A 26,795-nucleotide genomic window follows, 5' to 3' on the forward strand; every position below is an offset into this window, starting at 1 on the left:
AAACTTCATGCCATCTTTCTTCTATGGCTGAAGCTAAATTTCCAAACCTTTCAACACTGATTCATCATTATAAATTGGCTCTTGATGAAATTTATGCAAACTCAACTAAATTTGATAAAAGTTCCCATCTGACCTCGACGGGTTCAGTTGATTTATTAATGTAAAATAACTTTATTTATGCTTAATGAAATTTTACCTTCACGCTATGAATGCTTTTTGTATTAAAGGTCCCAGAGAGGTGGGTTGAATTTTTTCCAATGTATTTTTGTGTCACATAGTCTACATGTTTTCTCATCTGAAAAAACACATTGAAAACTTTTATTTATGTTGCGTGAAGTCACAACAACAGTTGCCTCAAAGCTCTCCTATAACAATACAGAAAAAACAACAATCAGACGACCCTCTCTGAGGAAACACTTGTCAACAGTGGGAATGAAAAACGCCATTTTAAGAGAAAGAGACCTCCAGCAGAACCAGGCTCAGGGAGGATCAGCCATTTGCCACAACTGGTTATAGGTAACTGTTACTCAACCAGTTTTACACTCCCTCTAACCTAAAGCCAGAATCTCTATTTGGTTCACGTTATTTATAACCAGCTTTGAGCTGGTTATAAATAACGTGAACCCGTTTCTGTCTCCTCATAACTGTCTGAAAAGAACTTTTCATTTCAGGTAAACTTAAAAGAATTTTCTTAATACAGTGATATTTTAACCCTTAGTAGTGAAATGGAGAAATTACACTGGTGTTTGTATTATACTTTGGACATATCACCTCGATCAAAATGCAGTTATAGGGTCTCAGGACCCCCAATGGAGCAGCAGATCAAAATGCTGCACTGAACATGAGTGTCACAGTAACTGAATGTTCCCCTCTAAAGTTTAGTAAAGTGAGTAAACAGAACATAACATGTAATGCCAAAAGAAAACAGTCACAAGCTGAACGGGCAGTGAAGCAAGAAATTGGGAAGAGAGCATTCCCATCTGCAGTAATTTATATTTGGCGGTGCAGCTCTGTTCAGGGACCTCTTCACCCTTTACATATGAAAGCCAGTGGCGAGGAGGGCTGCAGCAGGACCAGATAGGGAAACGGTGCCAACAGATGAGACACTGACCAAGTCAGTTAAAACATGGAAGGATAATTGACTGAAGTTATAAAGAGCTAATTTACTTTTTCTGCTACACTGAGACAGAGTTGGGTTGCGAAGTGGCTTGAAACCGAAAACAAAACAAAAACAGTAAGAACCATTCATAATCAGCTATAGCAGCCCTGACTCAGATGGGTTCATGAGTGTTTTAGATGTAAATACTTACTGCTAAAAGTCCCGTAAAAAACAAATGCTTTGTACAATTGAATGATAGTGAATGTATCGTATTTGTAAAATAAATTAAAATTACCTTGATGTAAACATTGCAAAGATGATTTTTATAATTACATTTAATTGTTAATGTAGTGATATTTGGCACAGTTCCTTCCAAGTGAAATCCATATAAATTTGCATCTTTTTTGGCAATGCAGACCATGTTTTCTTCTTTCCTTGTTTTTTTAAGACAAAGATTGGATCAATTATGGTTCGAAATAAGCAACATTAGTGAACAAGAAGAGACGGAACTATAATGATAATTTCATTGACCTGACTTAATTAGGGAACATGTGTGAAAAGTCATTAGATTAATTGTTTCCTTGGTTTTCATTTCGGTTCCCTCTTATTACCATTCTCTCCCATTTTGTTTGCTTTTATTTCTTTGAGTTTTTTTCCTCTGTCTCTCTGCAAAAGGAGAAATTAACCTCTCAGGATGTTCATGGCCTGTTGTTTGTGTCACACTGTGGAGATGTGGCGCCCATGGCTTTGTTGGCCATATGATAACACAGCAGGCTTGCCCAGTTTGTTAGATGTTGTTTTTGGTAGTTTTCCAAAACAGCCTTTGGTTCTGAGCAATTACTGCACACTAATATGATCGTTCTTTGATCGGAGATTAAAGTTTTTTCATGTTGCTGCCAGTGTCTGATGATCTGCCAGACACTCAGTAGGGTTAATGAAAATTGTGAGGTTGAATGAGATATAAACTGTACATGTTTTAGGACAGTAAAATGTGTCATGCTGAGAAGTTATGTTGATCAGTCAGTCTAAATGACTTGAGAAGCTAATATATTCACATTTTTCTTAAGCCTAGTATTTCTAGAGTTTAGTTTAGTGGACAAAGGAAGAGTTTTACACATTACGTTTATCACACTTAAGCAAACATTTAATTTGTAATGAGTGAATATAATTTGTAATGGGCTCTCTGTGGTTATGTAAGCATTTAGTATCACTAAATAGGCTGGGGAGCTATTACGCTATTAATTCTGAAGCAGTAAATTTACTGCCATTAAAGTATATAGAACACTAGGGTATTAGTATGTCATAGGATATGATTTTTAATACCATGAGATGCCGATACAGATGTCTCTCCATCTAATAAACCAACAACAATGTTATAGTTTCTGCATCCACCACCATGCAAGGCTCCACTTATGTCCATTGATATAAATTTTGTTATCAGAGTGAGAATATCAAGGGAAGAGGGTGGAAAAGTGAGATAGCATGGAGATTAAAAATAGTACACCGGAGTACTGGGAGGGTAGGCGTTCAAGAAAGAGTGAGGTGGCAAAGGAAAAGCTTACAGTCAGTTGTATGTGAAGCTGGACACACTATAGATGGACAAAGTTGATGAGCCGTCAGAGAAGTTATGTGAGGGGAGGTACAGGACATTTATGAGGACAGCAAGACACTGGTGAGGTGTGTGGTAAGAGTGACAGATGGGTTCAAGTTGGGGTGAGATTAAATCTGCTCAGAGCCCCTACTTGTTTGTGGTCATGATGGACAGGTTGACAGCTGAGCTCAGGGAGGAGTTTCTGTGAACGCTGATGATCACAGATGATATTATGATCTGTAAGGAGAGTAGGAAGCAGAGTCTGGAGAGGTGGAGGTATGCTCTGGAGAGAGGAGGAATGAAGCAAACAACAGAATGAAACAATGAAACAAAACAGAACATGTGTGTGAATGAAAGGGAGACAGGTGGAAAGATAAACATAAAATTGGTAGAGTTAGTGAAGGTAGATGAGTTGGAATACTTGGGGTCAACCATTCAAAGTAATGGACAGTGCACAGGAGGGGTGAAGAAGAAAGTGCATACAGGGAGGAGTAGGTCAGGTGATTTGTGACAGAAGAATATCAGCAAGACTGAAAGGGAAGGTTTACAAGATGGTAGTGAGTCCTGATTTGATGTATGTTTAGAAATTAGAAATGAGTGCATCAGAGGGACAGCTGAGGTTGAGCTGTTTGGAGATAAAGTTCAAACGAGGGAAGGCTGAGATGGTTTTGACATGTGCAGATGAGAGAGAGTGCATATTAGGCTAAGTATTTTAAATGTGGAGCTGCCAGAGACCACAGAAAAGATTCACAGGTATAGTGAAGGAGGACATGCAGAAGGTTGGTGTGACAGAGGATGATATTAGTGATAGGATCAGATGGAGGTACCAGCTATCTGCTCAAAGGTGTTCTTAGCTTGGTTAGATGTTACTTCTCTTAACCATGGAATTAATTCTGTCTTCATCCACCTTAGTTGTCTCGTGTGTCTTGCTGAGACACGTGAAATTCAACATTTTAATTCAACTTCAGATATTATGTCTGCTTCATTTGTTATATAATAATAACTAAGCTATGAAACTGCTTGTGAATCCTCCAATTACTTTTGAACCTCTAAAAATGTGATCTGTATTTAAAAATGTCTGTAATTCCTAAACAGTTAACGGGATTTTTTTGTAAAATGTGATATATATTGATAGTTTGATTTGAAATTAATTAAGGCTGGCATAGTCTATATGACAGGCCGGACTCAAACGCTACATTCAACCTTTCATTCGCTACATCAAAGTAGACTGGTGGACTGCAGAAGTTTTACTAGATGTCATCTGCTCCACCTCCCACCCTGCTTGTTTACATCTATTACAGCAATTAGCGAGAGGGGAGGGGAGCTGTCGCGGCTACAGTGCAGTGTACAGTGCAACCCTGGGTAAGTGACGGGTGGCTGCGTAACCCAACAGTGAGTCGGTGACACTGATGACATTTGCAATTAGTTTAACAAACATATATTTGTGGTGCCAAAGATTAATTGTTCACTCAGCTAATCCCTCGCTTCTATTACCAGCCACTTAGCCTCTTTATTTATTTATTTTAATAAAATAACCATCAAATAACGCATACGCTTGTCATCAGTAAAAATGCTGTCAGAGCCTTTAATGGCCTACCTGAAATTCAGTGTGTGGACTCCTGAGACTGAGCAAATTTAAATTTAAAAATATATATAACCTTATTTTAAAAATTATTTTTATCAGTTACTTTCAAGTTTTCTTCCTGCCATCCCTTTTATGTCTGCCTGTAGTACGCCCTGATGTGCTACTGCCACCAGATGATTGGTGTGGTGCCAATCTCTTGTTAGTGCGCAAAGAAACCAGGAACCTACCCAGCTCCACAACCAGAGCCCACATGTTAACTTTATCTACACCTTTAGCTACAGTTTTTTAATCCGAGACACACAACGAACAGAAATTTAAAGCTGGAAACAGAGCTGCTGATTTTAACTCTAATTTCATTAGTAGTCAGATATTCTTGGTATAGTCTTTAATAGGATATGTTCCCTCAGATCGCTCACTGTGTGAGTCAGCTCAGCTCATGTGTATTACAGTTCCCTTGTGACTTTTTTTTGGCGAAGTTTAGCCAATTAAAGTTTTGTTAAAGCCATGCAAAGAGGAAACAGCTGCTCTCCTGATTAAAACCAAACTTTAGCGCTTGCATATTAATTTTTTTTTTGTCTGTTTTGTCTGTTTCCCCTGAAAATCACTATTTTTTGACTGTAGCCTTGATTCATACTATAATAGCTTCCCAATGACAAACCCAGTGCACTGTTGCTGGGTACAGAGGGCATTTGTTCTTGCCTGTCTGCTCATCTCTGAGTTACACAGTTTATAGAGCCTGACAACAACCTAACTCTGCAGGACTTCATTCGTTCTCCTTGTGTCTCTCTAAACAACATCTTTTCTACATCTGTTCTTCACTGCATTTTCTGCCTCCTTGCTCTGCTATTCTACAGCTTCTCCTCTCATTTCATCCACACATAAATCACTGCTGATAACTTATATTCATTCTTTAAATGATGCTCATTACATATTTTTTTGTGTTTATACTCATTAACTTAGCATTTTAACTTGGAATTTCAGGCTTTTTAATGTTTTTCCTCCTCTTAAACATCTGTCACGTCTGTAACTCATCAGTGGGTCGCATTAGAAGTTCGTTTTGAACAAATTTTCACTTTTTTCTTAAATTTAAAATTACTATTGGATTTATCTATACAGATGAGCATTTTTTACAGTACTCATTAGTTCAGTTGCAAGTGCAGTTTGTAAACTTTGACACAGTGTTGTCTCAAATTAAATGATCTAAGTTGTGCACTTAATGTACATAGATGACACTGAGAATTGTGATTGTCTTGCTAGCTCTTGTAACTTGGTTGAAAATTTCTCAGGTCCCTCTCTTTCCTGCAGGCAAGAAGGGCAAGAGTTTTACTTACTTGTTTGACTGTACATCATCCAGGTACTTGTGAAGCACTTCTAACCATAGTTGATTGTTTGAATGAGTGTACAACACTGGTACATTGACATTTTACCACTAGGAGGTTTTGTAGTAAGCCAAAATGCATTATGACTAAAACTAACACTGCTGATGTGTTTGCCTTAAACAAATAATTCATATGTAAAGTGATACTATAGATCATCAAAACTGTTTCCTGTATGGACACCAAAGTTGATATTTGGACTTGTCCAAGAAAACAAGAAAAGAAAAAAAAAAGTGAAAACAGCCACACGATCAGGTCAACATATCCTGAACTGTTTGGTCTCCGTATTGCTGCTTCTTATTTTATCCCAAAGGTCACCGTATTATACGCTGTTGTCATCATCTTGCGATGTCCCACTGCAGAGTCAAATATAGTTTCTGTGCACCTAATTTAGTTACATTTTTGTCAAACATAATATTACATGCCTGCCTATATTAAAGATCGTTTTACAATGTTTAAAACGTGTTGGTCAGAGTCTTCAATCAGCAGCTGTTCATTTCACTTGGGACTTCACTACAAAACATCCCAAAGTCTGTTTGTTTCTTTCTGCATGAACTCAAAGACCTACTGTTTAAATAATGAGTAAAAAGAAGTTCTCCTGTTATCAGCTAGACTGCTTTAGCATACTTAAAAAACACAATACCTGAACACCAGTGTGATAAAGACCGTTGGACATCTAGAATCCAAACGATTGTATCTTTACTTTTGAGACTGATAATGGGCTTCATTGTGTCCTAATCAATAACCCCATTATCAGTAATCCCAGATAGGCTGTGCCCAGGCTTTATCAACTTTTACTGTTCAAAGAATAACACATGAGAGTGACGTGGCGAGAAAGAGTAGCACTGTATAGAGGCAGCCTGGAGGATTATCCCCAAGCAAACGGTGGCAATATGGCTGAATAATGCAGCATATGTTGTGAATGTCAGCCCGAGCTCTGTGTCTGTCTATCGTCTATCGCAGAGCTCACCTTTGAGCATAATTTAAGTTCGCACGTGCGTTTTCGGTGTTTTTTAGACCCTCCGTGATGAGAAAGTGTCCCACGAGAAGGACGTGAACAGTCTGCGAGCTCGATACGAAGAGGAGACCAGCCAAATGAAGGAGAGCCAAGCTCGAGCTCTGGAGGAAGTCGCCAAGAAGAACAGGGTGACCCTGGAGACCGCTCTCAACAACGCCGAGAAGGACAAGAACCGCCTCCTGGCTGTGAGCACACACACACACACACACACACACACACACACACACACACACACACACACACACACACAGGGACATGTTTTCATTGTTTTCAAGGACAGAAAGACATACAGGGCTGGCCTGGGCCCTTTATTGTAAATGTTCCAGTGTACACCTCTGATATGACGAAGGTTCTTCCAGACCAGAGCCTTATTATGAAGTGAAGCATCTGACACATGCAATCATAACAAAGGTCCCAACTACAAAGAAGAAACGACTACATTTAAAGCTGGTGTAGTTATTTAAAAAAAAAATAGATAATCCAGCAGGTTGAAACCGAAGTAGTTGGAGAGGAAACTAGAATTCTGCAGTGCCTCTGGCCTCTGTTTTCAGGCTTTACTAAAATGTAGCCTGTGAGGAGGGACTTGAGCAAATTTCACACTAGCCTCAGTGCAGTAGTTTAAAGAAAATAGTGGGTTGAATGGGCTAAACCAGTGCATCTCAAGTTTTCTTCCTTTGTCTGTTAAAACAAGCCAAAAAACATAGAGTTAAAGGTACAGTTTGTGAAATCTCACCACTGCTGTAGATGTCAGTAGCTTGCTGATTGCCGTCCATTTCTGTTTTTTTACTCCTCTGAAATTTAAGTGCGTAATCCTAATTATGGCGGCTGTAGGTACAAACAACTCTGTCAGTCTGCTGTTTATGTCAGCTGGGTGTCCATGTGGAGCCTCTGGAGTCAGTGAAGCTTATTTCTCTCCAATACTGAGGTGAGTTGTTGAGGATGTACAGAACCTTTCTGTTGAGAAGTGCTGCTGTTAGCCGGCCTTAGTGTTGTTGTTGTTTGTGTGGGTCGCCTGTCTAATCTGCTGACTGTAGCTGGGACAATATCACGAACAAATAAGCATGTTTATGCATTTTTTGAGTGTTAAAGCCCAGTGTGTTTGAGTGTTTTTATGTCATGTCACTTTCTAAAAACACTTTTGTATACTGCAGCTTTAAAACATGGATGGATCAGATGGTGGGTTCACAGGGCACAATGAATGAAAATCAACAGGGGTTTATTTTGTGATTGCCGCATCTTGAGTAATCAGCGATTATTGCTCGAAGCCGAAGGAATGTGAACAGCTGTATGCTAATTGATCCTGCATCATCAGGCCCGGAGCTATTCTCAAGCCGTAAACATTCTGTTTTTCGAAGAATTTCTGATGGACACCAGATGTGACAGTAAATTAACTTTTGGTGCATAAGTATTTTTATTTGTTCTGATGCATTAGATTTTTTTTTTAACTTTATGCACTTTTGAGCTTTGGTAATATTTTAGTCACAAGACAATGTGCAGCTAAAAATATGTCAAAACATGGTCATTGCGTGGTGCCTTGCTATCGCCGATTTGTGTGCTCCACCATCCAGCACAGTCGCCATTACTGTGATGGGAAATCATAGTGACAGTGTCTACTGGTGCCTGCTGACAGTGACAGCAGTACAGGTAATTGGGTTAATAATGGAAGGTAGTGGGCCCGAGTTGCTGTTTGCGATGATTAGAAACTAGTGATTGGGCCCATAAACATATCAGGAAATGTTTAGTGAGGTCACAGGGAGAGTGAGCTGAGGGCCATTTCCCCAGTTTTTCTAGTGCAGTGGTTCCTGGCTGACCAATAAAAAGAATCACGGTTAAGGTGCTTTTGCATTAACTTAAATTTCAGGCCCAAAAGCTGTGTTCATCTTTTATAGTGTCTGTGATCTCAGCCCACTAATATTAGCTTGCTAACTAGTGTGAACTTGTTGCACGGTTTTGAGCTAATCAGCTGCATACGAGTCACTGGGAGGTTAAATACGTTTAACCAAAACCTTCTGTGGTGATTTTTTGGGGGGGGCTAGGCCATCAGACATCTTGGTGGCACGCACACCTAGGACAACTGTATAAAATGTATGGTAAAAGGGCCACTCTTCGTCCAGTAAAGGCTTGGGCAGCTTTATTACAAACTTTGCCATTACTGTTGAATTCCCTAGAACTGCACATGTTGAAAAGCTAGAGTTGTCAAATGTTGCATTCAATCAGAAATAAAGTGAAAGAAGGAGATGGTGAACTGCTCAAGATGACAAGCAACTCGTTGGCTTCAGGTACTGACCTCATCTAATACAAAAATGTTTGGTAAGTAAGATGCTGGTGTCCTTTAATCTGCATGGTTAAAGGACACTGGTCTGACTGGTCAGACTGGTCAGATGATCTGAGAGATCATCTGACCAGTCACTCCTTGCTGTCCCCATGTCGAGACTGAAACACCGAGGGGACCGAGCTTTCGCTGTTGTGGCCCCCAAACTATGGAACAAACTGCCCCTCCATATCAGGCTGGCCCCAACACTTGAAATGTTTAAATCACTTTTAAAGACACACTTTTTTTCAAAGGCTTTCTAGGAGTATTATCAGAGTCAGTTTGTAGTCAGCTGTTGATCATTCTTAATCTTTCCACCTTGTTAATCTTATTCATTGTATATCTTATTGTTTATTCTACTCATGTTGTGATATTTAATATATACACTGATTTATTTTTATCTTTTTCAATTATATATTTATTTTGTTTATTGATTTCATTGTATGCTTAAAGTATGGTTTTTAACTGCTATCTCTGTTTTATTATTGGAAAGCACTTTGGTCAACTTTGTTGTTTTTAAAAGTGCTATATAAATAAAGTTGGATTGGATTGGATGGATGGATGGATGGATTAGTCTTCAGGAAATAATTTTTAACAAACTAACTTGACCAACTTGATTTAGCATGTATTTTTTAAGGAAAGTTTCACTTGCACAAAGCTGTAGGCTGAAACAGCATCAGCGGAGCAGTGGTGTTGACGAGAGAGATGACCCGGGACTGATCCATTGATCTTGTAGTAGACACGCTTCTCTAACCTTTGACTGCAGCAGTCTGATACGATCTGACATCTTACAGAGTAACTTCATTATTTATTTAGACTGTTGTCCAATATTCACTGTCTTGTTTGTGGTCTGCTAACTGCAGAAGGAAATATTTTTCTCTCGCTCCTAAATGACCCTCTGTGTTTATCAGTAATTTCCTCTCTACCATTTGCTACACAGCAGGTAGAGTATTGTAGGTTATCAAAGGAGCTTGCAAATAAAGCGTCTGGACTTCTTTAAGTTGCTTGAAGACGTTTCACCTCTCATCCGAGAAGCTTCTTCAGTTCTAAGGTCAAATGGTGGAGAGTCCCAGATATAAACCTAGTGGGAGTTTCCCCCCACAGAGGGACAAAAGGACCCCCTGATGATCCTCTAATCGCCTGAGCCAAGGTGTGAAACTGGGTGTGGGTCCCAATCAGCCAGAGTTTCGGGTGTGTTCATTGTGAAACCTGGCCCCACCTTATCATGCGAATTCCTGAGGTCAGATGGCCCAGGATGTGAGTGGGCGTTAAGGCGTCTGGGAAGGGATCTCAAAACTGGATTATAGATGGCAGAGAGTTGGTGTCGTAAACCCCCGCCTCTGTTCAAAGATGGTCGCTCACAGTGGACATAGATGGCTTCTTTCACTCCTCTTTCAAACCATCTGTCCTCTCTGTCCAAAATGTGAACATTGGCATCCTCAAAAGAGTGTCCTTTATCCTTAAGATGCAGATGGACTGCTGAGTCTTGTCCTGTGGAGGTGGCTCTTCTGTTTTGTGCCATGCGCTTGTGAAGTGGCTGTTTGGTCTCTCCAATGTAGAGGTCTGAGCATTCCTCGCTGCACTGTACAGCATACACCACATTGTTAAGTTTGTGTTTTGGCGTTTTGTCTTTCGGGTGAACCAGTTTCTGTCTGAGCGTGTTGCTGGGTCTGAAATACACTGGGATGTCATGCTTGGAGAAAACTCTCCTGAGTTTCTCTGATACGCCGGCTACATAGGGGATGACAATGTTGTTGCGTCTGTCCTCCCTCCTCCCTTTGCAAGCTCCTTTGACTACGATGACCTGGATGACTGAGAACCTTCACAGACATATTGTAGGTTATATAGAGTATGTGATGGAAAATTTGCTGTCTGGAGAGCTAAACTTTGAGATTAAATTTACTTTCAAACTAGCTGAAGTACGTGTAGTTTTATGTAGTTTATAACACATAAAACAGTGATATCACAATTCACCATGGCAACTCAAACGACTGAGGAATATGAACACAAGTCAATGCTGATTTTTTAAATAAGGAGGAAAGAGAACAGTCATTAATAATCAGCTTGTGTCACCCTGTTGTCATCATGTACAGAATAAAAGTTTGACATAAAATATATCATACTTATGTATGATATACTTTCTGTCGTCAAGTTTTTATATTTCATTTTGAAATCTAATTATTCAGCGGTAACCTCCATCCATCCATCCGCTCTCTTCCGCTTATCCCTGTCAGCGGTAACCTGACAGGGATAAAAATGTACACTAGATCACAAAACTGATGATAGAAATCTGATGAATTGGATCAGATTCGGTGTCCCGTTTGGACTTTAGCTATTATTAACCCAGGCAGCAACAGACTCCCTCAAGTCAGTGTTTTATTTCTACTTTATACTTTGTAGTATTTCTCTTGTTTCCATTGTTCTTGTGTATTTTTTTGTTTCCTTTTTGCTGCTCACCTGGATTGTTTGACGAACGTCCTCCCTGTTTGAAATTTGCTCTACCTCTAAGTCACAGTTATAAGTGGTGACATGTTGTTACAAAACTTTATCATAACCCGGGAGGCACCTACTGCAAATAACCGTGTAGTTAGAGTTGATATTATAAAACGATGAGCAGACAGATAATCAGGAACGACTCAGTCAAAATACAAGCTGTCGGCTCGCTCGGGTTCTTTGCACTAAGGATCTGCGGCCTGCCAAAGGATGTGGTCCTGTCAGATAATTCAGTCTGCTCATGTTGTATTCATTAGCGAACGAGTGGAATGACAGACAGCCCGCATTATGTTGCATATGTTTTTCTATACCACTGGCTACAGTTACAGTAGGTTGCAGTTGTGTGTGTGTGTGTGTGTGTGTGTGTGTGGTGGTGGTGGTGGTGGTGGTGGTGGGGGGGGGGGATTTATGTTGATTATTAACAATCTAGGTTGAAAATGAAAGTTTTTCCTATTCCCAATTATTAATATAGTCCTGTACTGTGAGCCATACTCATTTACCTCTCCACAAATGATCTTATGTAAGTTGTGTGTGTGGATTACTAACAAGTAACTTATCACAAGCCTGTTTCTGCAATCTGTACAAAAACTCTCCTTTATTCACTGCCGCAAGAGCTATAAAGAAGATACATGCTGTGTTTTCCTAGACACTTTGTAACATGTTTTTCACAAAGGTCTAAATACTGTTTCAATAGCTTTTTTCTGCTGATGCCAAAAATGTAAAGAAATGCTGAATACTGGCTTCGGTATTCAGTTAATTTCATATTGAATTTCAGGTGATGCCCCTCTTTGAAACGCTTCCTCTCAGGCGGTGGAAAAAGATCCGACTAACATTTTCAGTTTATTGTTGTCACAAGACTGTCAGTCTCGTGAATACAAAGAGCGCAGTTTTTCCTGTGTGTAAGAGGAAGAGCAGATGTGATTCTCTCAGAGAGGCTGAAGAACGTTTGAAATTGAAAATCTGTTAGAAAGATGATGATAGACAGAGCAGTGGGCTGTGATGTTTGGAGTTTTTTCCCTAATTTTGAAGTTTGTGCTTACTAAAGTCTGTGACTGTTCATGCATTGTTTACTGAAATGTTTCGTATTGTGTAGTACGCACGAATCAGTTTAGCAATCCGGGACTGATGAAGGTTTGATTAAAGTTTCTTTTGGATATTGAGATTGGTGAGTTAGGCTCTCACAACCTGATGATTTTCACTTTTCATAGTGCTGAAAATCTTCACATTTTTCCCTATCGGATGACAGCACTGACGGGATCATTACACCTGAAATTACTCCTCATATAAAGGCAAGTAAACTAAGATTACAGTATTTAATCTGCAGAAAGTGATGGATATACTGTAGTCAGTGTTGGGTATTGGTCAGAGACTTGCAGACAGTGATCAACTAATGGGTCTTCACCCAAAGTGTGCTCAAGGTCACAGTTGTCATTTTACTGGCAAGAACCTGTGAATTGTGATGGATTGCGAACCGGATGAGCCACATCATTGATATTCTGGCTCTGTAATGGAGTAATTCAGTAATTACATCATAGTTATTAATCAAACAATAAGCTACATAAGTTCCTCGATTGTCTGCGTGATTTGGGGGGGGGTAGGAAAAATGTTCCAGCATAGTTTTTTATGTGCGTTGCACAACAGCGGCTTTTCATGACAGTTCATGTGGAAGATGAGGCAAAAGTATTAGAGTGATTTATGACTGCTGAGGAGCGATGATTACATCTTCTTTCTAAAAAGAGCGAAGAAGAAAGTCACATTTGCAGACGTACAAAGAAGCAAACGTGAAACACTGGCAAACATGTAAAAGTGACAAGAAAGTAAAGAGAGCGCTGCACTCATGCAAGAAACAACAACCCGCGACTGCAAGAATAACATCAAAGCTCTGTGCGGACCTGTAAAACGGTATATAATGGTCACACAGAGTTAGCAGTGAGAGGTACCCAGACCCCGAGTGATGCAGCCAAGCAGCTGATTCGGCTTCATTTCTGACTTGCACTGTTGTAATAATAAAGGCAGAGATGAGCAGTGATGTTATATCCTGCATGCTCTCAGAGAAGAATCACTGTAACCACATTGTTCCGTGCTCTTCTACCAACTTTGCCCTAAGCTTTGTGTTATTGCTTATTAATACTTAAACAGTCTACTAAAAGGATTTGTGCAAATTACATAGGTGTTACAAGTTAATAATAGAATAATAGAATGTTAAAATCTAAGTTTGGGAACCATCAGTCACATGGAATAGACTGTAAAATCTAAACAGATGAATAGAGATAAATGTATTTTCTTATGAATGTACAAAAATTGAAATGTTGAGGTGAAGCAGAAGAACCGTTTAAATTAGAAAGTTGAGTACTAGCAAGTCAAGTGTTGTCAAGTATAGTACTTGATTACTGTACTGAGTTACTTTCCACCTCTGCCTGAGTGTACCTGGTAATGGTAGGGCTTTGAGTCTTTTTAACTTCAGTGTCAATGTGAAAGACAGTCATTGCTAAAACACAAACCAGCATGCAAACAAAAAGCAAGTCCTCTAACAAGAGAAAAATGTATCACAGGGTGATACTACTGCGCACATGTTGTTACTCATATTCAAAGTAGTACACCAACTAGCACAGGCACGACATATGACATCAGTTGCATTTTCTTTTGTTGTCTATAGACTAAAATACATCAAATGATGCTATAACTGTGACTAAGAAGCTGGCAAAAATCAAAGGAGGAAATGCAACCTACTGATGTGGGTGCGCATTTATATTTATCACCTATAAATGTAATCTGGAACACCTCTGGGCTCTCCTAATCTGAGCTGGTAGGAATGTGAATAACCCGATGAAGGTTTTGTCAGTTTTATTATGTCACAAAGCAACCAGATCCAGAACAGGCATTTAAAATAGGTTATCAATGAAAACAAAGTATAATAAGAAGTGGCAGCTGATGACAGCCACATGTGCAGACAGTTCATGCTGCCTGATGAGTCACACAGGTGACAAAGAGCGTCTTAAGCGTTAGGTGCTATTTCAGGGAGATGCTTAAACTAGTGCTCCTCGAGTTGTTGTAGTGTGTCTGCTACAGAAACAATAAGACATTAATTAGATTAACACATTGCAGAAAACATCAAGCTACATAGTAAAAAAAGGAACTTTTTAAGCTTTTGCTTCTTTAAAGGACAACGTTAATTGTTGGGGGGGGGGGGGTGTCGTCTTTCAAATAAATGAGGAAATAAGGCTTGTTAGAAGCTTTGAAAGTTCGACATTGAAAAGAGTGCAAGACCAATATATTTAAATTCACAGTCTTACCAGGACACGGATGACATTTACTGCGCATAAAACTCCAAGTGGAGGGTATAAAGTAAGTAAAGTGATCAAATTTAGGGCAAAATGATTTGATGTTGAAGGAGACAGATGTGAGCATTGGCTCAAGGATATGGCTGTGGTAACCAGTACAGTGTGTGTGTGTGTGTGTGTGTGTGTGTCTGTGCATATATGAGAGTTTCTAAAACTTCTAGCATCAATATTTTACTGCTACTTACTTAGAACAGCGTGTGGCCTCCCTAACAGAGCTTAAGCACATACATGCACAGTTCTTAGATGACGCTTTTACCCACTGCTTGTCTGCTGCATATTCTATGGTATATATTTTTACCCCATTACCTTTTTTTTTAACTCTTAAGAAGAACATGAGTTTCTTTTTGGAAAGCACTGAGTTTCTTATTTCCCTCTCGTCTGAAATGAATGCTGCAAAGTTCATTAGTAAATGTGCTTTAAAGAAAACTCCTGATTCAGATGTCACAGTTGGATATAAGGAATGTAGAGCAGTAGTTTAGGACCCAAGAGGCAAGACCTAGAGAGATCAAACAGAAAGTCAAGAAAATGTGAGAAACCAACAGAATCCAAAAATGTGTAGAAAAAAGGCCAAAAAATAAATGCAAAAAAGAACTTTCCCCAGAACTTTCTTAATTCTTCAGGGCACAGAATCAACAAGGTGCTGGAAACATTCCTCAGATCCTTTGGTCCATATTGACGTGGCAGCATCACACACTTCCTGCAGATTTGTCAGCCGCACACGGACGATGTCTTGTCTTCTACCAGGTCCAAAAGGAGCTCTGTTAAATTTCTATGTTTGGAGGTCATTTAAATCCAGTGAATTCATTGTCACGTTCAAAAATCCAGTTTGAGATGACCTAAACTTTGTGACATGGTGTGTTATCCTGCTTGAAGTGGCCATCATAAGATGCGTACACTGTGGTCATAAGGGGTGTACGTGGTTAGCAGCAGTACTTGGGTAGGCTGTTTAAACAGTGCTCCTCTGATACTAAGGAGCCCAAAGTGTCTCAAGATAATATCCCACCCACTAATAGAGTTCGAGCACCAGCCTGAACCACTGGCACAAGGCAGGGTGGATCCATGCTTTCATGCTGTTCATGCCAAAGTACAAATGACACAATTAAGACATCAAGGCTCACCAGAAGGTTTCTGTTGTCCAGTTTTGATGAGCCCATGTTAAATGTGACCTCAGTTTCCTGTTTCTATCTGACAGCAGTGGCACCTTGTGGGGTCTTCTGCTGCTGTTGTTTGTCTTGTTCATTCTTCTGCATTCCTCACTTGTAAAAAGTGGTTATTTGGGTTGATTTTGACATCCTATCAGATCCACTTCCTCTTCCGATCTGTGGCATCAACAAGACATTTTCTCCCAGAGAACTACCGCTCACTGGATTTTTCCTCTTTTTCTGATCACGCTGTAAACTCTTTGGGAAAATTCCCAATGCTTCTGAAATACTCTGACCAGTCCAGCTGGTCAACAATCATACTTGAATCACCATTCTTCATGATTCTGATCCTCAGTTTGAACTTCAGCAGGTTACTTCGACCATGCATACATGTCTAAAGCCACTGAGTTGCTGACATTTGATTGGCTGACTAGATATTTGCATTTACGAGCAGCTGAACGGGGACACCTAATGAAGTGACCCACAAATATAAGCTAGAGTGCAGCATAGAGGTATACATGGTCATTGTTGTAAAAGGTGCAATGAAAACAGTTGCTGAAGCATAAATAAATACAAGTTGATATTGGATAATTTCAGGAGATGATCATCGGTGGCATCCTTTTTTGTGCCTAGTATCGAAGAATACTGCACCAACAGAATAGCTTTGTATCTGATATGAAACAGTGAAATTGTCTCCTAGGATTACAAACTGGGCTTGGGACCAATTTAATGAGCCTATGGTTTGCTGTTCCAAATCGCAGCCTACCACTGATTTGACTGCAGCCGTGGCATGCAGTTCCACCAGCCCGAAATAGCCTTGTGATGATGCCTAATCTCAAGAGTCCTTCATTCCAGTCACACAGCCATGTGAAAGCAAGTGATCAAGTATTCTCTTGCATCAAAGTTGCATAATGAGGATGTTTTAAATGATATTCCACTGTAGACCGGATCAGATGGGAAAGCAGCGCTAAGAGAAGACTGTTATTATTTCTGTAGTTATAGATATGCATTCCATACGAAGACTTTCTCCTCCGTGGCTCTGTGGGATTTTCACGGCTGTGGGATTAACATGGCTTCCTATTCCCTCCCACTGCGTTCTCAACTGCACAGTAATTTACCATTGTTCAGTCCTGTTCATGATTATGCTGTCAGCACTGTGTGCAGAATTGTTCAAATTTAAAGAGTGATGGGGAGGAGGATGAGGAGGAGGGCGACCAGCAGCATTCATTCCCGGCTCACTCACTCACAATTTTACATCTTTTCTCCAAAAATGACAGAGCAGACAGATGAGAAGAAATGAATCTTCATCACCTAATTCTTTTGTCTGATCCAAGTTTCATCACTTCTAGTTAATCATTTTTTCTTTCGTCATCTTCATTCTTTCATCACTTTAAATTATAATGACAGTTGTCTGTGAGGAGGCTGCATTTTGAATTTAAATGGATCTATTCTGCCTTTGTCTCACGCTCTAAATGAAGCTACCTGGCATGACATTAATCCTTCTGTGTCATAATCACTGACTTTCTATACAAGATGGACAGTCACTGTGACATCACCCCTTTAGTTAGTTCTGTTCTGTTTTAACATCTTGAGTTGAGAATTTTGTCCATCTTAATTTAAATAAGGTGGAAGCCACAGTGTAAAACACAATGAGCATCATGTTGTATAACACACTGCTCCCCGGGCGCTAGATTGGTGGCTGCCCACTGCTTCACTGAGTGAATGGGTTAAATGGGATCAATAAAAGATACATTATTATTATTATAAAATAAGACTTGGTCATTAATTAGAGACCAAAAACATATCAATAAACTGTTTACTGAGATATTAAATGTGGTGAAAAGTAAGTTCATTTTTCCATGCATAGTCTGGCTTCTTTTTACATTAAAAGAAGTTGCAGGTCTTTGCTTCTTTTATGAGAGCTGGAAGCTCTGTCCATCTTTTATATACAGTCTATGGAGCCTATAGATATGTCTTTATTATTTCCTTCTCTCTTATTATTTCTTATTTCTTTGTTATTTTTTGCACCATTTGACTTTGTCTGTTTCAGCACCAAACAGTCTGCAATTCACACAATATTCTCTGATTTTTAAGGTTAAATAATAGTAAAAAAGTTGGACTTTAAAACAAATGTTTTTTTTATCTAGAAGATAGTTTTTGTTTTCTTTGAAGTATTGAAATATTTCAATGTTTTTTCTTAATACTTACTTGAGTATAGTGAGAATCCCCAAGGATTTTTAAAAGTTAGAGCTAAAGTGCCCCCCCAATTCTTACGTTTCTTGTAAATTCAGCAAACTGAGGCTGGATCACGAACACGGTCAGAACGCATCTGGTCAAATACAATTTTACCTCCTCCTGTATATCCTTCTGTATTGGCGGCTGTTTCTGCAAATACAGGAAGTTTTCAGCCTTTGATGGAAGGCGAGATGTCCCTTTCCTTATTTCGACCAGGCCGGCTTGTCGACTCAGTCGGCCCTGCAGTGCAGGCTCTCACCGATTGTGTGCCCCCAGAGTCCCATAAATTGTAGAAACCTGCATATGCCCTGTGATAATGAGATGCTTTCTAGCAACCACACCAGCTCCCCTTTCTAACACTGGTGCACAGCACAAATGTACCACATCTTATGCCCAGACTGTGGCCTCTTCAGCCATCTGTAAGAACTCCCAGAAAGACTGTCGTACTTACCTTACTGTGATGGCTGATGAGTCATTGTGCCATATTCAGTTTAATGTTTTTGTTTTATGGTTTGCAGCTGAATAGTTGGTGAAGTCTCCTTTTAATGGCACAAAAAGGAGGGACCATAATTAATTGGCACTGAGTGAATGTAGGCTCACTTATTCCCCATTATTGTGAGTATAATTTTCTCAGTATACTGTCACTAAATGATTGTGTAACTGTTTGGTCACTGTTTGTTACTGTTTGTATTTACTGTGCAAGGAACGGGGCTTGCAGACTAGCTTTGGCTATAAATGCATCTCTTGGTTCATGTTGCATATTGTGTCCTATAATAATAAAAAATAAATAAACTACATATAAAATAAATACAGTTCTCATACTGCTACAGAGTTATTCTGTGTCCTGATTTTTGCCCTCATTTTTCTCTGCAGGGGTCTGGGGCAGAAGCAGGCTCCGGGCAGAAAATAGAAAGATGCAGCTCTAGTTTAGGGTTATGTTTTGAAGTCTTTTTGGTATATTTTCAGTTTTTTGCAGGATTCACAGCATCTGTCAGACTAATTTGAGCCTTTGTGCTGTGGGAAGCCAGTAGTGGAGCAATGTGTGATGTTTTAACTGGTTATGTTGGTGTAAAATATTACACATTGCAGAGGGTTTTGTTTTTTTTACACATGCATTCTTGTGTCATTAAATATTCACTTTCTATGCAAGGTGAGCTAACAATTGTAACATTTGTCAGAATGACAACAGAGAAACTTTCCATGCTCTAAGCAGAGAGTGGAATGTAAGAAGTCATGAAGCATTACACATGAATTACTGTGATTTTTCACTCTTTCTTCCATTCAAATACATTTTTTAAAGTCCCATTCATTTTTATGGGACTCTGTCACACTTGTCAGAGTGTTTTTGCACGCCGTTACAAACTCCATCCTCCTGTGTAATGAATAACGGTGGCAAATTTTATTTGACATTATAGCAATTTCCCTGAGCTCTAATTGTCCTTGGAAAGTAGCAATCATCGCTCAGTATAACAGAAACCATTCCCCATTCATCAGAAGACATAATAAGCTTTATAGTGGTGACAATTGCAAGAGCGCTTTCTCTTCTGACTGCCAAGGACAATGAAAATGTTTGAAGTATATTTAGAAATTTGTACAGATGAATGCAGTGAATGTAATGTCAAACAAAGGAGAGAGAGGGAGGCAAGTTCTGGATCTGGATCTGGATCCTTCTTTAGTCACCAGTAAAATGTATCAACAAATGTTTGATGGAGTGACCTGAAATCTGGTTCAGATACACCTGTAGATGAATTGTAGTCACCTTATTAATGCCTCAGAGTTGTCTTTTTACAGCACTGCAGTAAATCCATAACTACAGTGTTGCTATATAAACTCCACTGTAGACATGTAGTTTCTTAGAAATGTAACTTTATGTCATGTCATGAACTGCAGGCAAAGGGAATCCAAACGTAGATATGTGGAGATAGGTTAAATCAAACAAAAGCAAGTTTTTATTTCAGCTGATGGAAAAAGTCTAAAAAAAAGTACATAGTATGGATGGATGGATGGATGGATGGATGGATGGATGGATGGATGGATGGATGGATGGATGGATAGGTAGATTAAAAAAAACACAGGTTAAGATAATCAAATGCAGTGAGGCAGGAGGGGAAGTAAAATTAAACACAAGACACTAGAGACAAAAGACTATCAAAATAAAGCAGGAAGGGAAAATTGTTAAATGGTGAAATGCAGACACATAAAAGGTGGGTTGACACAAGAGAATAAGACAGGAAATACTGAGGGAACAAATTAAACTCTAAAACTAAAACTAAATTATAACAAGTACTGCAGACTCCAAAATACTCAAGAAAAAATAAAAATCAGTTTAAAAAAAAATCTATAACATAACAAAACTTTATCTAATATGTGCTTTAGCCACACCTTTTTTTGTACTCAAAATACAAATGTATGTATTTAAAACACAACATTGATGTTTGTTATGAAGTATTAAATTTTTTTATCAGTACTGGTGTAGTGCAACACCGCTGTATGCACTGTTTTAATAATCTGTGTATAGGCTCCATTTTTTCTCTCCCTCCCACATCAGCTTGCTGGCAAACAATGACACGTCAAGTCTACAGCATCTCTACATCGGCTAACATTCATTTAGTAAACATGAACTCACAGTAATGTTCCCATTAGCATCACTTTGTCTGATGTTAAAGATTATGTCTGCTAAACCTTTGGTATAAAACTTTGGTATAATAGCACAGTTTTGGTGAAACTCTTAAATGAAAGAGCGACTGCCTTGGCTTTTAGATTGTTTTAGATGTGGTTTGCAAAACTGACTTTCAGTTAGGAAATTCTAACAAAAACCTTTGCAAAGGTTTTCTCTAACCTCTTCCACCCTGGTACATTCACTGAAGAGGCCACTCAGGACTATTACGACTGAAATAATTGCTGTAACTTTTTGCGCTTCAATGCAGTTTGAAACTTTTTGAGTTTTAGGTGGGAGTATGTAGAACATGTGCAGTAACATCAATGTTTCCTGGCTCATTATAAAGCTGTTTTTTTATTAGCCTGATGTAAAATTGTAAGTATTTGCTGGTGTTTTTCATTTCTTATAATGGACTGGTGGCACAGTTATGCCGATTTTGTTGTATTTCAAATTCCTCTCAAGTGTCTCCTATTCACTGAGCCCAAGGTTGTTCATGTTGGCCTTCGGTTTTGCAGCTTTTGCTATATTTTAGATTAATTGGTACTCAGTAGGTTAGTGGAAAAATGACTTGCTGTTTGATCGTGACCGTTTTTAACAAGATTTCATCTGAATTATGAATCATTTCTGCCCTGACTCGTCTCTCAGATATTGCATTACCTGTATGACTCAAAATCTTTACAGACGCTAAATACCGTGAATACTGATTAAATTTAACGTCGACCTTCAACTAAATCATGCACGACTCATACTGTTTCCCCTTTATGTGAGTCACTTATCTGAGGGAAACAGATAAGGGTTCAAGGAATCTTCAGGCGCAAAAACTTTTCATCCAAGGTCTTGAGCTCACTTTGGCTTTCTAAGTTTCCCTGTTGTTTTTGACAGTGTTGTGTTATTGATCGTTCTCCACAGGAGCTGGAGCAGCAGTTTGAGAGGGAGCGTCAGTCACTGGAGGAGCAGAAGACGCTGCTCAGGCAGCAGCTGGATGAGCTGAGGGAGGAGCTGACGTCCAAACTCAATGCGGCCACTGAGGAGGTACGACACATTGACTTTGTAAAACTTCTGTTCAAGTGTGCAAACAATATATTGTGGTAAATACGCTGCTCAAAAAAGTTAAAGGAACACTTTGAAAACAGATCAGAAGCATCTCAATGGAAAGAAGAAAAACTGTAAGGTTTAAATTTTATTCTTGACCTTTTAAATCAGTTTAGTGCCCGTTCTTGAGATCAGATGAAGCGATGTCCTTGAGCACATGGAGTTTCTTTAAGTATGTGCACACTTTGGTAAAAGTTTAGATTTTTTTTTAAATACACACATATACTATTACAGTTGTTTTAACTTCCGGTCAGTTTTCTCACCACAGAAAGTTTAAGAAACCTACATCTGAATCTTGAGCTTTTCAAAAAATGTGTTCCCAGAGTGTTAAAAACTGCTTGCTGTTTTTAAGCTGAAATAAAAACACATTTCAGTCATGTTAGCCCCTGAAAAATGAGCTGAGGATCGCTTCTAAGAATCACAGCTTCCGTCGCTCTTAAAGGACACAGAAAAATTAAGTGTGTGAAAAAATAGAGCTTGTAAACTCAAACTGAGCCCAGGAGAGGAGGTAACTGGGTTCGAGATTTCTTTTTATAAAACTTTAAACCCAAAGCTTCAGTTTTAATTCTTTTTGAACCTGACTGCACCTGAGCAGGTCAGATCAGCTCTGCTGCAAAACAACAAGACTTTAGTACTTGTGTAGTAAAGTAGCTGAACAAGAAAGAATAAAGATGAGAGTTTAGCTCAAATGATTATGAATGAATTAAATTGATTGCATACTAAAACACTGAATCAGTAAATGGTTTTCAGTTTCAAGGTTTCCTCAGTATAAATCTGCTGCCACTATTTGTTGTTGTTTTTTGGGGTACTTTATGCAAACATTTTTAGCCACTACTTCAGACATTTGGGGAAATTAATATGTGATGCATTGCAAAACTATTTTGCTATGTTAGCAAAAAAAATATATGGGCTTGGCTCATTTAAAAATCTGAAATGGAAACAGTCATTGAATGTATTTTTGATGGAAATTCCACCTCGCTGAGCCTAAAATGCTGATGTAGTTTCAAGGTTGGTGCCACACTGAGCTACAGCCTGAAGTGTAACAGAGAGGCGGGTGTGGACAGAGTCTATTCTCTCTGCCTCACTCTGTCTGTCTGTCCTCCCTGCAGGTGTCTCGGCTGCAGCAAGAAGTACAGCAGGGGGAGAATGATATTAAAACAGCTGAGGGGCAGATCTCCACACTGAAGGAGGCGCAGGACAAGCTGCTGGAGGAGCTGGATGCTACACGGGCCCGACTGAGAGAGACCAGCAACCTGCTGACTGCACTGCAGGTCAGGCAAACAAAGCACACGTCAGCCTGGGCACTGAACTTTACAACAGCATACTTAACCTCAAACATCTTGATGCATGTTCAAACATCCAGGTGAGGAAATCCCAAAAGCTTGATTCTGTTTATCTGGACGTAGTGTTTTCAGTGGGAGAAACATTTCATCACTCATCCGAGTGACTTCTTCAGCCTCAACCAACTGCAGGTTTCCCCAACCTTATAAACAACTGCTGCCTAAGCGAAAACCCTTAGTGTTCCCTTATTTGTCAGGAGTATCGGAACAGTTGTGACGCGTTTTCTCTCAACACTGCATCTCTATGGCTTTCAAACCCCCAAACACGCTGCACCACTAATTGGCCCATCCTGAGGATCGGGTCTCCCAGCACAAACAGAGTAATGTAGTGTACGCTGTTAAGATTTCCATGATTTATACATCGGGGAAACCAAACAACCTCTGGCAAAGCGGATGGCACAACACAGAAGAGCTAACTCGCACCTATTTACACCTACAGGCTTTCACTCTACACTCTTTCAATGATGAGGATGCACACATCCTGGACAGGGAGGAATGCTGGTTTGAGCGGAGAGTCAAAGAGGCAATTTATGTGAAAAGGGAAAGAACATCTCTGATTTGAGGAGGGGGCCTAAGGGTACATCTTTCACCATCTTAAAATGCTGTGATTGCAGCCATTCCCCAACTCTCTGTGAGTGGTATTCATCGCCACTGATCAGTGGTCATTGATCAGTGGTTGTTGATCAGTAGCTGTTGATCAATGGTCATGACAATTTGTATATTAATTTGTATGTTAATTTGTATATTATATTCATTCTGTGGTGCTAGTTTCAGTCATTATGCTAATGTACTGTTTATAAGGTTGGGGAAACCTGCAGTTAGCTGAGACTGAAGAAGTCACTTGGATGGAAACGCTACGTCCAGATGAACAGAATCAACTTCCTGGGATGAACCTCGAACCTTAACTTATCTGTGAAGCAACAGTTCACTCTAAAATCAAATAAACATTTTTTGTTTTTTTCTGTGCTGCTATTTACCCATAACGATTGTCCTTCTCCTAAACATTATGTAACCAGATAGCATTTTCTTTTCTTTGTACTCATCAAAGTGCTAAAATAATATATTTGAAACACTGCAACAATGTCTCTTTTTAAAAATTAGTGTCCTGGTTTAAAAAAAGAAAATCGTAAATTTTGTTGTAGCAGTTTCTCCTTTTCTATTTTTAGCATGGCTTCTGTGTCCCTGCTGTGTTAGGATGTTAGGATTGACATTGCCAGAAGCCAACATGTTGTGCTGTCTGTTAGCAGTGTCACACTACATAGCTTTATTTTTTTGTCCTGCAAAAAATCCACCTACGAAGCTGGATTCTCTCCTTAAAAAAGGAAAAACCTGATTGAAAACTGGGCCTAATATCCCACAATGCTTTGTGAAAGGCTGTCTATAACTGATTGTCACTTTTAAGGCATCCCATACTGGCCTTCCTTGTGTTGTGGAAAAGCCTGAGAGATGAATGAGAAGAAGGAGAGCAGTTCACAAAATTAACATCTACAAAGCATAAATCATATTTTCATTTAGCCTATTACCTCACATTATCCTTTACATAGAGTATGGAGGATCCAGTGCAGGAAACATCTGACTCAGCTTGTTTTTGGGCATGCAGATTGACCACTGACACCATCATTGAGATTAAAGTTAATTTAGATAAATTTCATAACTTTGGTTTCACTAAGGTGCACACTGGGGCACCTGAAAATTTGTAGCTTACTTACACCCTGTAATTAAGAACATACATTCCGTTCTGCCTTGTCAGACACAGTTGGTCCCCATAAACCTTAGTTTGCTAAGAAAAACCAAACATCACAGTTCTACACAAAGGTTACAGCACAGTCAACTCACGACAACCTGTTTAACGAGCAGGTAGTGCAGAGAAATTCAATAAGACCAAATGTATGCTGATGTAAAAGCAAAGAAGTAACTTTATAAAATTTTTCAGAATTTTGCACAGGCTGTTTAACGGGCCTGAACATGAGAGCGCAATATATGTGTAGAAAGTTCCTTAAAGACAGAAAAGACAAAATAGTAATGATGCAAATCATAGTCTTTGAAAACAGAAAGTGTCTAATGGTGAATACACGGGTCTCTCTCTCTGCACTCAGTAAAGGCGTAGGCTGCTCAGTCTCACACCACTGCTGAAATTATTCTGCCTTCAGCAACTTTTCCTTTTTGTTGCTTCCCTTGTTAGCTGGCTCTTTAGCTTGCAGGTGCTGTGAATGTGTGCATGACTGGCATTTAGACAGCATGCACGTCAGACCAAAACTTCAGCTAGGCAGGTCAAAACTTGTTGAGAATCTTAAGTGATGTGCACACCACAGAGTTTAAGTGTAACATATGATTTAGACTGCAATGGTGGACTGAAGCCAATGTGTCCTTCTCTCAGGGAGAGCTGGAGACCCAAAAACGTCAGCATGAAGCCAAACTCATCACCACCAAAGAAGAAGAAAAACATAAGATGGACAAGATGGCTCTGGAGCTGGAGCTCAAATGGACTGAAACACTCAGGTGTGTGTGTGTACCGGTTTAGATGTCTTTGTGGGGACCAAAAATTAGATGTCAATTAGATGTCCTCAGTAAGATAGAAAAACAAGAATGTGTGTATGTATTTTAAATGGAAAAGCAACAATAGCATCCTCCGTCTTCATCTTTTCTTTTAACAGAGTATGAAATTGAGAACAGATGGGTAATTTCTGTCTTTTTATTTACTTATTTTCATTTCCTGCTGTTAGTAGATTAAACACACACACAAATGCACGTAAACACACACACACACGGGTCCTGCTGCTTCCACCGTTGACTGTGACAGAGCATTAGTCTTGGTGGGCTCTGCAGCTTTTCAGCTCAATCCAGTGTTAAAGCCCCCAGTGTTAAAGTCTCTGTTAATGTCCATAGACCTTTGAAGAGTGATTATTCAAAATCCTCTCAGAGTAAAATTGACTGTTTTCAGGTGTGAACTGATGTACTTTTCACACAGCTACTAAATGACTCTGTTAGAGTTTTTGTCAGGATTCAACAGCATCTGATGAATTCTTCCTTTTGAGGCCAAAGTGAAAGTGCTGCGGTAATCGTAACATCTCATCTATACCTCTGTTTCTGTTTGTGGAGTTTTGCCTTGAAAGTTCATGCACACGCTTTCTTAAATCGATAATTAATTCCCTCCATTCATAAGTTCCACATCGACAGTTATTACGCAAAGGGTATTGTGTACTTTGTGACAAATAACTACAAGGGAAGGGCACAAGAAATAGTGGCAGGCCTGAAAAGCTTTCAACAGCATATGAACAGTATCTGAAAACACCTAAAGCAATAGAAAAAAAATCCAGCACTGACCTGAGACAGGAACTACTGTTCACTGAAGCTTTCTAAGAAATGGTTTAAGTACAAAGGTGACTCTCACGAAGAGGAAAAGGAGGAAAGGTGAGTTTTGCCAGATTACTCAAGAACTGGACTGAAAATAATTGGAAACATTTTAGGTTCAAATCTGCATCAGTACTTACTGATAAGGTCAGGGGAGAGTAC

General features: G+C 39.3%; 1 protein-coding gene across 4 annotated transcripts in view; it reads left to right on the forward strand.

The window, feature by feature from the left end:
* fam184ab (family with sequence similarity 184 member Ab) overlaps positions 1–26,795 on the forward strand; it is a 220,904-nt gene that overhangs the window by 109,806 nt on the left and 84,303 nt on the right. For all 4 annotated transcript variants that reach the window (XM_080882220.1, XM_080882223.1, XM_080882221.1 and 1 more), the window contains 4 exons: positions 6,669–6,854; positions 21,760–21,882; positions 23,052–23,213; positions 25,660–25,781. In XM_080882220.1, coding sequence (XP_080738346.1) covers positions 6,669–6,854; positions 21,760–21,882; positions 23,052–23,213; positions 25,660–25,781 — 593 coding nt within the window. The remainder of the gene's footprint in view (positions 1–6,668; positions 6,855–21,759; positions 21,883–23,051; positions 23,214–25,659; positions 25,782–26,795) is intronic.

This window comes from Rhamphochromis sp. 'chilingali', assembly GCF_963969265.1.
Source record: "Rhamphochromis sp. 'chilingali' genome assembly, chromosome: 5".
Classification (NCBI taxonomy): Eukaryota; Metazoa; Chordata; class Actinopteri; order Cichliformes; family Cichlidae; genus Rhamphochromis; species Rhamphochromis sp. 'chilingali'.